Below are 13,412 nucleotides of genomic sequence, written 5' to 3' on the forward strand. Positions count from 1 at the left end.
GGACATGCGCCCAACACAGAGAAGCTCCAGAGGACTTCATACTCAAAGATCCACCACTGTTTAATGTCAGGGCTTGTTCAAAGATACTGGCCTACACTATTTTCCTGGGGAAATACTTCCACAAATTTCAAGGGAAAAGGCTGTATTTTGATTCCAATTTCCACTCCAGTGCCTTCAAGTGATTCAGAAAGCCTATTCCAAGCAGGACTTTTTCATCTTCATTTGAAGACTGTGCTTTAACAACTGTCTGGGCGTGCTGCTTTCTTGACTGAAACACACTGCCACCAGCAGCCCTCAAGAGTCAAAACACTACCAGCTAGTCCTGACCTTTGGTTCTACTTTAGAAATCTTTCTCAAGTTCATTTTCTGCTAGTGTATAAAATCTACCTAATTAGACCAGGGCAGGTGATACAAATATCCAAATGTGTCCACGTGGCAACTCTCAGTGGGAATTCCATTTTTCGCTTCACTGGAAAAAAATCTGAGTCCCCACAGATATGACAAAAGGTACCTAGATAAAAAATAAACCACTTTCAATATTTCTAAGTTTGTAACATTGAAGTTGTCCAGATTTACAGATATGGGATTTCTATAGATAATAATCCATTTTTACTCTGTAAAAGTATAGTAAACCCAAAAATTCAAATATTTTATTTACTTCAGCTAAAAAACAAGCAACCCATAAGTAAGATATACACAGGTTTCCCAGATTTATCCCTAATAAATTTTTTAAAGATTTATACAATTTCTACAGAAACATACAGTGTATCAAAATCTGCATAAATCAAATTTATAAAATATGTAGAAATGCATAGTGATATTATCATCAACTTACAAAGCAAGAATATGGGAATTATTTTTTTCCAAGCCTTCTATAGTAGGAAAAGGTCATTACAGCAACAGCTTCTTACGATCTCATGTTTTGTAAGGTTTCAGTCTCACATACAGATTCATATTCACATACAGCATCAGCTTTCAATGAATTGCACAAAATACCCATTTAAAATGCACAACCCGCACAATTTATGTGCCACCGTTCTTTCTCTTATGCATAGTCGTATGATTAAATTAATCTACCCAACACACAAAAATGGAGTCAGTTTTCATACACATGAGGAACAAGTACCAGCACACACCCTTATTTTCCTTTTTTTCCAGTTTCTCCCTTCTTTATTTTCTATTTTTCATAGCTCTGAAAGGACAGATAAGTTTAAGGAAACTAGGAAAGATCCCAAACTAATAGATCAGTGCAGACAGCCCTATAAAGATCAAACTCTGTCACCAAATATGATACATAACCCTTGTTAACATCAATGGAAGCTACATGCAATGCTATTCTAGATTTCAGGGAAGTATTTAGTCGTATTTAATAGTGTGACATGTCATAGGCATAACTCTTATGAAATCAGTACACTGATGTCAACATTTAACAGTCACAAAATCTGGAATAAGGAAGTGAGGATAAGTAATTTCTCCTCCACCTCTCTGTTCGTTCAGAGTAAATATTCATACTCCTAGCAGAGTTCGCATAAACTCCTTTCCAGAACATGTTTAGAAACAACTTCTTCACATTCCATTCTGTACACTATAGCACCAAGTGGTTGTATTTTGTGTTTGTAATCCCTCAGGGAAAGTTTCCAATGACAAAAATAAGAAGAAAATTAGTATAATAAATGCAGTTTTGGGATTTCCATTTCTCTTTTCAAATCTAAATCTGGCATCCGAACTAGTTGACAGATGTCCTTATAAAGAATTACGCAGATGTGTTAAGGAGCTGGATATTTTTTCCTAATTAAAAGTTTTAGTCCACTTCTAAGTGGTTTCCATTTAAAATAACAATATAAATGAAAAATTGGATACTTTCTAAGTTTTACATAATTGTGCAGCTTTATTTCTTTTTTTTTTTAAATTATTTTTGTGTAAGGCATGGTTTAAACAAGCAAGTTAGTGCTTATAAATTCTTAACTGGAATCACGAGGGTGCTTACTTCCATCAAAATGTACCATGTTAGTGCTAAACTCGACACTAAGCTCGTCCTTGCACCGTACACAGCATCCAGTCGAAGTAGAGCAGCCAAACTGTCAATACAAATTTGTCTTCAGTAACGCAATAATTACACGGGGTGGTACAGTTGGTCCCTACCCCTGGTGACAGCTCAGACAAATCCATTGTATAATCTCCAGCAAATGCTTTTCTTGTGAAAGAGAGAAATGAAAGAGGCACTAAATATGTTGAAATTCACCTTCCAAAAAAGCAGCATGACTGTGAGAGAAGGCCACCCTGGCTAATAACCTGTGGCAGTGCTTAGTAAGATGTAAAATTAAATAAAAATATACAACAGGTTGATAATCACCAAGTTCTAGGAAAATCTGGTTACTCCAACCTTTTCAAGTGTGTGTAAAAAAACTGCCTTCAGACCCCTGAGTGTAATCCCAAAGAAGACGACAATGCTTTTAACTATGTTCCTACGAAACATAGCTAACAGCACATTGATTTACCAACATCTTAAAACAAAAAGATGTAAACATCTACAGAGTTTAAGGTAAAGCAGTTTTGTAAACATTAACTGCGGATGATAATGTTATTGTAATAATCACAGTTCATCTACGTCCTTCTTCCAAGCCAGGAGGCTCGCAGCTGTACAAAGTTAATAATTGCAGCAGTGTTCAGGCTATTTTCAGTCCTGTACAAATTAATGTGTCAGTAGGTAGGTTTTGTCTGTCTACACACTAAGGATGTTGTTCATTTCCCATTTTTGCGTTGCTTTACTGGAGTCACACTCTGAAATGAAAACTTGATGGAGGACTTCGGAGCGATCCAAGCACTTCCCTGACGGAATGTGAGTAAATCTGTGCAGATTCTGGAAAACAAAATCATCAGGAACATGTGTTGTTTTCTGAGTTTTTTTAACATTTTCTTCACAACTGTAATATAGCTATTTACAAAAGCAGGCTTCCGGGTCCCAGGACGGATCAGTTCTATACTCATTTTACTATTTGTTAAACCTAGATTTTCACAGCCTTCATATTATGAAATGTTTGCTATGTGTAGGCCCACTTGAAACGCCTTGCATTTCTCTTAGGCAACAAACTGCTAAGAAAATGAGCAAAACTGTGTCTAAAATGCTTCCAGCCTTTTCATCCACACTGTAACCAAAACAAAAGATTATCTCACGAGGACAGCTAACTCACTGGGCAGACGCGAACTGACTTCACTGGGCAGATCCTCCTTCGGTTAGCCCTCACATAAAGCAACTGCCCAACACCAATGTTAACCACACTGGGGGAAAAAAAAAGCAGTAACTTTGCTCCCCGTCTGACTGGTAGAAGGAACAGAAGAAGGTATGAGAGCAAGTCTGGCTTCCAGAGCAAGAGGAGGCTGCCTACGTAAGTGCAGACCTATTGCGCCTAGCACATTCAGGCTGGGACTCGCACGTTTGGCTCCTTCCGCACCCCCCGGGCTGCCATGCCTGAGTCTCACGCATTCGCCCAGCGGCCTGTGGCTTCTCTCCTGCTTGCTGACCCTGCGTGCCAGATGCAGCCCTGGCTCGCTGACCGGCTGCATCTTGCGTGGAGAGCAAGGGAGCAGAAGCAAACCTGCGGCACTGCGGCCGGGCCGGGGCTCCGCAGCTGTGTCCTGTGGACCCAGCACCCATGGGAAGACATGCCCTCCCCGGTATGGGCACCCTCTCCATCACCCCGTCGCTCCGACATGCATGTGCCTGTCCAAATGTTGGTTCAGCTTGACACCTGCTCCTGCTGTGTGGCCAGATATGGGCGTCCTCTACTTGGAGAGGTGAACAGATGCCTGAACAAAAGCAATAAGGAGACCACCGCCAGCCCTGTTCTGGATGTTTGCTTATGGGCACCGAAGCTCTGCTACTGCTCAATGCTCAAGCAGCACAGATGTTACTCTCACCAAACTGGCACACAAATGTTCATCCCAGAAACAACTAACCGACCAACCAGATAAAATCTCCTGGCAGCTTTCACTTACACGAGGCCACAATGTTTTTCAGCAGTTCATAAGCATTTCGTTCCTTATACACTCCTCATTAGAAGAAATGGTCATACCCTTTGTACTGCACAGCAGAGTGTGCCAAATTTCTTCTATCTGCTCAGCTATACACCCTTGGTGGTCCTTTTGCTCTCACCCCCCTTTTTTTTCTTCTTCTGGAAGCCAGTCAGTGTTTTGTTCTACAGCCCAGACCATGCCTACTGGGCTTCCTTATAACTTCTGGTAATAAGCAAACAATTACACAACTTGGTACCACTGTGGAGGAAATGGATCTTCGTGCACAAAAGAAATGCTTAGAGAAGAGCCAAGTCACATGCTGGGACACACTAGAATGGCTGGAGAGTTAACAAGTGCTATATATTATTCCAATATTAAAGCAGAAGTCAGCAGGCACTGGAACACCCCTTATTATTTTTAAATTTCAGGTTTAAAGAATTTTGTCTGTCTATGGCACAAGAAAGCTGGGTGGAAATGGCATTATGGTGCTTGATATTTCCTATCTCTATGCAAATATCAGAAAAAGTGGGGTGGCTTAAAGGACAATAAACAGATTTTGCTGCACTCAACAGTGCATACATCTTTCAGACAAACACAACCCAGATAACCAGCTAATGAATTAATAAATATGCAATATACTAGATAGACTGAAGAAAAATTGACACAGAAGAGTTCCTTAGACACAGAACCTAGTCATGCGTGGCTATATCCAAGGATAACATCACCCTTAGACTACTCAGTCTCATTTTTTAGAAGACAAACAGAAATAAAACCTTAGATGTTTCTTAAAATAACACTTTCAAAACTAGAATTAATAGAGGACTTACAGATGTAGTGACTAAATAGACTGTAGCAGTCCTCACATGTATATCAGCCAACATTCCAAGTCTTTATTAAAAATTCATAGATTTTGCAATAGCATTATAATGGCGCCACACCCACAATTCACCACAGAGCATGATTATTAGAGAATGGCTAATGAACATGAAAAAGAAATACCGAAGAAGGCAAAGACAACAGAAAGAGGCAAAGAGTAACACTATGTTTACCTATTCCTATGTAGGCTTAAAAAGATCTTCTGTCCTTAAACAGAGCAACACTTCCATTTAGACCTCTCAAAATTAGATCTAATATTGACCCTAGCTGCTAAATGCACCTCACCATTTAAGTAATCTTCTCACAGCATCCATTCGATAAAGAAACTTTCTTGATAGAAAGCATACAAGCAGAGAGGGTGATGGCACAAAAAAGCTTTTAGAAACTCTGTCACTAGTAGTGGACATCCTCTTTGCTTCCTCTGAGACAAGCGCTAACTCCCAACACACCTGTGGCAGCACATGTAGCCTTATGAGATTTTCCTTAAAGATTTTGCTACAGAAGACAGCAACTAGAACCACTAGCAAAAGCATCTTTCCCTAGAGGAAGTTTTCCTGGCAAGCATGGATTTCTGAGAATGTGCAATTACTTGGTTCAGTTAACCTTGTCGTAGATCTTTATTTTCAGATACACATAAAGTAATAAAAAAAGGTGCAAAAAACCAGGATGCAAATTATAAATTCTTTTCTGCTATGTATCTGTTGCATACCTTGAAGTATTGCCAATCCTTGTATTCATTCTGATTACAGTGTGTAATCATAATTTTGGATCCATCCGGTCCTTTAGTTAAGCACTGATCATACTGCATGAGTTGATTAGCTTCATTGATTCGGAAGAGCTAACAGAAAAAAAAAAAAAAAAAAAAAGCCATGTTTTTAACAGTTGACTCAAAATAATGAGTATTTTAGAAACACTGAAAATACCAACAAAATTGCACCATTCAAAATATTCTCTGGTGTTAATACACCTATCTTTCAGGAGGGCTCTTTATTTTACATGATGTAACACACTTCTACTACCATGACACTCAATTTTCCAGATAGCCTTCTGAATCCTACAGGAAGGTTAAGAAACTTACACAGCAAATAGGGATCCCTACTTGTGAGACTTCTGAAAGTGTTTGATTAAAACCCTTTGTATGATTTGATGGCCAAACAATCCACTATCTTTCTAAAAGTCTAGTAGCAATTTCTTGATCCTGGACAGTGATTTCACATGAAGACAGTAGAACTTTGGCCTTTTACCCATGGAGGAAATCAAACTAAAGCATGCAGATACAAAAAGATTATACTAGCTACTTCTTATGAAATAATTGTTACAGGGTTTTGAGGGGTAACATATACAGAAAAAGTTTAGGGAACTTCTTCATTAAATATCGAAATAAAAGAGGCATTTCCCTGGGCTACTAAGAGCTAACCCAAATATGATTTTTAAAAGCATCATCCTGCACATGATTTCATGACTGCAGTGACAAAACTTGCCTTCTTCAAGTCTATGTCAGCATAAATAAGGACTTTAAATGCTGAAAAGTTTTCCAACCGAAAAAGGGAGATGTAAATACATTAACAGCATATTTGTGTGGTAGCGTGGGTAGGTTTGTGAAGATACAGGTCAAACACGATAGCAACGTGGCCTGCAACCATCTATTAGCAATTATGTTCTGCCAATTAATTTGTAAATGAAGCATAGACAAATTTGTATTCCATTTCTTGTCTCCTGTGGTGGAAGATGAGTTACTGCACGAAGTGTTTTATACTTCCATTAGAGGAAAAAAACTTTGTGAAATAATTGAGGTGGTAGCTTCCTGAAAGATTAATTATTAAGTGAAGATAAATGATGAATCAGCAGCAATGCTAAGAGCTGCAGTTGTTCTAATGCAGTGATACGGTTGCTTCGAAACACTGTTCTTGCTTCCTCATGTACCTGCTTCACTGAAGAATTTGAATTCAATTCAATTTGCCTTCAATTTTGTACCGTTTGTGTTTGAAATGACATTTTCAGATTCCCATATTTTAGCAATGTCAGTATGCTTATGGAAAATCCCTAACTCCCATTTTTGTAGCTGGCACCTAAGTGACTTTACATACAGGCTTAACAGAAAACTGGCCTGTTATAATCCACTGCAAGCAATTCTCCTTCAGACTTGCCTCCAAGCTCCTTACCTGATTTCCTCCCATTCTGTGGCATGGCCCAAGCTCAACGAAGCCACCATTAGTGTGCCCCATGCTATCGATGCAGTAAGCCGTTTCAAAGCCTCTAATCTGGAAAAGAGGTTTTGCTCTCGAAGTTAGTCTCAAGGAAAAAATAAGCGTGAAGGAGTTCAGAAAATTCCCACTCATCTTTCAAACCAGAAACAGGTATCTGCCAGAGAGGTATGAGACAAACCTGCTATGAAATTTAAATACTGATGTTAACCATTCTGGGAGATGGAGCTTCAAGCTGCCCATGCTAATTTGCAGGTTCTTACGTGAGTTAGAATACACTGATAAAGCTAGAGTTGCAAAGCTCAGTTCCAAATTAATGACACAGGAATGTAGGACTTTCAACTATTTTAATTTATTCAATCTCCTATCAAAGCATGTTCTGTCTCCCAGGTCTTCATAAATAAAGCAGGAGCTCAACTAAGTTGCTCTCACCTTGCGGATGAGAGAAATGTGATGCAGAGGAGTTAAGCACAGCTGTTATCAAACACAGCCAGGCACAGCCCACTGACCCGGCTGCTCAGAAGTACCTTCTGCAGCAGCAATTATATGTTAAAAAAGAAATAAAATTGATGAGGGGCAGGCACAGGAATAAAGAAAAAAAAGTCCTGTCAGAAAGCATATCTGAACTGCTGATTATTCCAGTCCCTTCTCAGAAGGGCCAGCAAACAGCTTTACAAAGACTTTATGACACAAATAACACTCTTCCCAGACTTACTTTTTTGGCAGAGCCTCTTTCTTCTTCGTGACAGTAGAAGAGAGTCTGGAGGACTAAGCTTAGACCTGACTTCCCGAGAGCGTTAGGGAAGATGAACCCCACACTTTCATTCCCGACAGTTTGGAAATGCAATTAGTGCGGCGTTACAAATATGTGGGGAAAAAAATTTCTCAGATGTAGGATAACTGGCAGCCAGTGAAGAAGAGTTGAAGAGAACTTCAGAGAAGTCTCTGAACTTCCGACTTTCCTGTTATTTCACCACAGCCGTTCGCTTTTATCAGGGATGATTTCCCGCAAGGTGGCCATTATTATTTTATTCTCTTCAGATACTTTCACTCACCCCAATGAATAGTAATATATAACATGTGTTCCTAAGCCTTTATGTGGATTCAAAAGGAGGTCTAAGGCTAATGTAGTAATTGATGCTTTGTGCTAGCTTTTAGGTAAGAAATAAAGGTGACATTGTTCACCTGGTCCCTCAGATACAAGACTATTTGTATCCCCTTCCACCATGCACATGCTCTAGATCACTAATTCTTCAGAGAAGTTAGAGATGACACATTCTTAGCCATTGGAAAGAGCATAGATCTGTACTTTCTAATGCTCTTTTGAAGTTACAGAAACGGGTCCATCACATCTTGGGAAAGAAGGTTGTTAAATTTGGTGGGACACAGGATTCCTCCCCTGCTAGTGAGACAGTTTTCTGATTTTGCCTCCATGATCTACAAAAATAAGATTGATAGGAGAGACAAGGCAAGGCTGGAACCAGCTGAAAAAGGCAAAAAACCACCCAAACAAAAGAAACCCCAACTCATTTGAAAGCAGGCAGGAGACCTGCAGTAAGAGCTCCTCAAGCTGTGGGCTAAAAGCCAGAATGAAACAGGCAGGGCTCAGCAAAGTGTCCTCCACCTGCCCGGCAACATGCAGTGTCAACCACAGGAAAATGCCAGATTTGTAACCACATCCTTAATTTAGCACAGTCTTACTCTTACACATTAATGCTGGAGATGACTGTTACAGAATCATATCAATTTATTACATGCAGATAAGGGGGCTGTACTGAGGCTGTAACTGTATATCACAGGCTAGCAAATGTAGGCAGTATGTACTCCACCTGGATTTCATGATCTAACCTCTAGGCCTTCGCAGAAAAAGATTTTCAGCTACTAATCTTTGCCAATACTCCTATGCATACAGGATTCGCACTTTTTTCTTTTAAAGAAAACCTAAATTGCAATTATGGAAAAAAAAAAAAAGCTTTAGACATAACTGAAGACAGGGCTAGAGATAAAATAAACCTTCAAGGAACTATGCAGCTAATTAAAAAAAAAGTCACACCTCTTAAAGTATATATATTTTTTCCCTAGGGTTATATCTCTATAGCTCTCTCGCTAGTATCATATACCTTAGTATAGCAGTAATCAAAGAGCCTGTTCTCAGATTGATGTCAAGTAATAATCGCTTCCTTTTGAATTCCCAATTTAAAAAAAAAAGCTCCTAAAATAAATACAGGTTATGTGCTGTACTTACCTCTCCCCAGTCCACATTTTTAGGTGGTAGTGGATAATATGAAGTTATATCATATGCTATTTCTTCCATAAACCACTTAAAACTTTTGCAGTTGTGATCTTCACGGAATTTTTTCAGCTCAGATATATCTCCGTAGGGTAATGCTTTTGTCTCCGGCCGACTGGCATAAAAATAATCTTTGTATTCGTCCCACCACACTTCTACAACTCTGACATAGTTCTGTGAAGAACAAGGACATTGCTGCTACCTCAAAGCACACACAACAGGTCAGATGTAACTGCGTGTTAATTCCAGAAATTTAAGGATTTCTCCTCTTAAAAAGTGACAGCATGAAATTATTATATAGCACTAGTAATTTGCCACCTTCAGCAGATTATACAAGACACATGTATTATTTTCAAATGACAGTTTAGGACTGAAGCCAGCAAAATAAACGGGCTTACTTAATGAGTGTACAAAGTATTTTTCCAAGTTTAGAGAATGTTTACTTGAAAATACAGACTCTTCAGTTATAGGTGCAATAAAGTGTTGCGATCATTTGCTGTGTACCAGAACTGCAATTCAGAGTTTGTATTAATCTTCTGCAGTTTTAATACAGAGAATGATATGCGTTAGCCCACTAAGGGTGAAAAAATTAAGTCTTAAACGGGTCAGCTATGACACACCAAGGAGATTTTCTTTAGTAAAGTAGTTTATTGTTGCTTGGAGAAGGGGAAAAAATGAATAGCTCGCCTGGTTAACAAGCCTCTCCCTCACATCTTTCTTCTCAGTCTCTTTGAGGGCTCTTATCTCCGTATTACCTAGACATGTTCTAGATGCACACCTTACTTTGTACAATTCTTCTAGCATTAGTGACCCGGTGTTAAAACGGTCTTAACAGATCTGACTAAAGGCACAAATTATTGAGAGTTTTATTTTAATCCACACCCAACATAAATTGAACAAAGCTATAAAAAAGCACAAATACTATAGGGATAGGAGGGTGCCCAGAGAGGGAGAAAGCTATTCCTGCATCCTGCCTTGTACAGAGAAGCAACTTAATATTTAAGAACACTCAGCAGTGTTTTGTTGTATTCAGTAAGCAGACGAGCAGACTCATGTAAGGCGTTTAGATATGCAGTAAATATTTTTGAACAGCTTTTCAGAAGAGTGAAATGGTTTTTGTAATTTCAGACAAGGCAAACAAGCGTCTTGCCTGCACTGAGCAATGAAGCTATCATTTGCTATCCTGTCTCCCATTGCTCTGTCTCTGCTCCCAGCTATGCCCACTTCCCCTAACCCTCCCTTGTCCTAGTGCTTGTTTGATCAAAATGTTGATCAATTCACACTACTAATAGAGGACTTTTTTTTTTTTTTGGGTGCCAGGTTAGTTTTCTACCATTAAGCAAGGCTGGGACTCCCTTTTCAACAGATCCAACTGCTAGCTTGGCCCAAGCCATACTCTGTAACCCTACCAGTAGTCATCGTCACAGGTAATGTCTAGGAAGATGGCTCTGGGATTGGAATTTACAAAGAACTGGGTCTTTGGGAACGGGATTTACCAATGCCAAAACACTGCATAAGAAGAAGCTTAAACCAGGCAATAGGAAACCTTAACAGGAGAGTTGTCTCTCTTCCTGCTGGTAGGTGGGAACTTATATGAAACAGTTTTTCTTGATTCAAGTTATCTCTTCAGATACAGACAGCTGGCTCACTCTTTTCTTGAGATAATGCTTACTTTTAATATCATGGCTCGAGCAACACTTCTGAACCTGCAAGGTGCCTGAGGAGTTACCAACCTTTATGATGAAGTGCAGAACACACCATTTTCCCAGGTGTCATTCACTGCTTCTTAACAAATGCAGCCACAATGGCCTGAGAGATGCTAGATTACAGCACTCACTAACTCAGCCTAGGACCACACCCTATCAAGCCAAAGGAGGATTTCAAACCCATGATCATCAGTCTCCAGGAGTGTGCTGTAGTTACTAGAGTTGTTCATACTTCAGGTGGGCACAGCACAGCAAAGGCTTGGGGTGCCGAGAGTAAGTAACAGGAAACGTGATTTGAACCTCAAAGATGGGGAGGGGTGGAGCAAGAAGATGGGTTCCAGGAACCTCTACTCTTAGTAACAGTGGGATTGGCACAAAGATTTCCTTCCCATAGGGATGACCATCTTAGCTTTAGACACTAAACAGCTTTGGATGAAGCGCTCTCTAAATTGCTATTGACAATTTAAATAGAGTTATCTAAAACTGTTGTTATCTAAATTCAAAAACCATCTTCAAGGTTGCAGCAAAACAGTACCTTTAATGTAGGAGAAGACCCAACATACACAGGGGGTGGATTTCCTTGCCAACCCTGGAGACGATAGATGTGTCCAACACGAGAACAGGGAACAAACAACAGTTTTCCCCCACACTGCCAGATCTACAAGTTAAATCAAAGGTGGAGATATTAATATATATATACACAGCAATTTAAGACGGACAAACAGATAATAAATTATGGAAGAAATGTCAACTACTTTTCTTACTATACCAAATGTGCGATATATTTAAATATTTTTGCTTCAGAGGTAAGCATAAATATAATAGGTCTCTGAAATGAAAGGCTGTATTGAGTACATCTTCAACTCAGCCATGAAATTACTCAACTAAATTACTTTTTAAAAAAAGCTTTTAAAAAAGTTTGCCATCTCACTCCATTGCTATTTTAAAACAAAAGTAATGAATGAGTGCACAAAATCTGGAACTGAGTAATTTTTATTATGACAGAATTATTAATATTTTGATTTTATTAAAGCAATTTCACATACCATCACTAAGATGGGTTTTGGTTAGTTGCCCATCACATTTAAGTTTTTCTTAATAAAGACTAGTAGGAGATAAGGATGTCTTTGGTAACCCATTGTTCCAAGTACAAACAGATTTTTCTTGAACTATAGTAGCTGAAAATAAAAAATGGGTGAAACATATTACCATTCTGAAATCCCTTCCCTCCCACATGTCCTTGGATAATCCATTTATGGGGAAAAGAAAACATACCCAAATCTGAATTTAGCTGCTCATAGTTTTGACAAGTTTGAAATGTAGCATCAAATCCAAGTTCAAGCTAACTTTGGGGATGTTCCAGATCAGTCAAATTCCAGATTAAAAATATAACAGTATTAGGAAAGATAGGCAGAATAGTTTATTTCCTTCATTGCATCATCATATTAATTCTCTTAGGTTTCATCAAAAAACCCTATTAGATATGCAAGGCCATTATATTTGCTATTTAGGAGTCAGCATGCAAGACTGATAAATGTTACTACTTGGTTCTTCTGAAGATTGGTTGTGATCTGCATGAAACCAATTTGGAGATCTCTACATAATCAGCACTTCAATTACAAAACTACTGTACGTAATTTCAATCATGATTTAGCTCTAAGCAAGATGGAGAATTAGAAGGATAAAGACCTTGTATGTGTAACATCCTCAGTAACTCTGAGCAAGTGCACTCAGAGCTTTTCTCAAAATCATGAAGAGCAAGAGTAGCTAGGGGAGCTCTGAACGTTCTTTAGTAAAATTCAGCTACGATTTCACAGATCGCTGCTGAGGATATTAGATGTCTCCACTTTTGCTTGTTAACTGGGTCAGATTCCTGCTGTCTGCCACTTGTGTCATTATGAATACTGAAGATACAAGAAACTAATGATTATCATCGTACGTTTCCCGCTCACTGAAGAGCGTGCATATGCCTCGTAGTGAAAATAAAATCTTCTTCAGTGATTACGAATTATGCAGTTAGTGTTTCAATTATGAAGACTTCTCTTGTAAGGAAGTTCTTGAAATTTTGAAAAGTATATGAGATAATTTTTTACCCATAAAAATGGTAGGGAGGGGGAAACCAGGGCAGATTACTTTCTGTTGCATCGTTATAGCCTTACAGGCATCTATGCATAAACTGAGTGCTACTTATTCTCTATAATCACTTTCATTAGAAACAACATTTTTCTATACTCACCATGAGAGCACTCAGTTCCTCCCCCATCAAATTTGCCAGTTTGTTTTCAGATTAGATATTTAGGGGGTGTGTGCGATCCCAAACCA

The 13,412-nt window shown here is 38.9% G+C and overlaps 1 protein-coding gene across 2 annotated transcripts in view; it reads right to left on the bottom strand.

Annotated features, from left to right (window-relative positions):
• Positions 1-2,162: 2,162 nt before the first annotated feature.
• GALNT7 (polypeptide N-acetylgalactosaminyltransferase 7) overlaps positions 2,163-13,412 on the bottom strand; it is a 73,758-nt gene continuing 62,508 nt past the window's right edge. For both annotated transcript variants that reach the window (XM_059817650.1, XM_059817649.1), the window contains exons 8-12: positions 11,626-11,748; positions 9,340-9,558; positions 7,053-7,151; positions 5,600-5,728; positions 2,163-2,860 (exon numbers count right to left, since the gene is read on the bottom strand). In XM_059817650.1, the coding sequence (XP_059673633.1) occupies positions 2,723-2,860; positions 5,600-5,728; positions 7,053-7,151; positions 9,340-9,558; positions 11,626-11,748 (708 nt within the window). In that variant the 3' untranslated portion in view covers positions 2,163-2,722. The remainder of the gene's footprint in view (positions 2,861-5,599; positions 5,729-7,052; positions 7,152-9,339; positions 9,559-11,625; positions 11,749-13,412) is intronic.

Source organism: Gavia stellata, chromosome 5 (genome assembly GCF_030936135.1).
Source record: "Gavia stellata isolate bGavSte3 chromosome 5, bGavSte3.hap2, whole genome shotgun sequence".
Taxonomy (NCBI): Eukaryota; Metazoa; Chordata; class Aves; order Gaviiformes; family Gaviidae; genus Gavia; species Gavia stellata.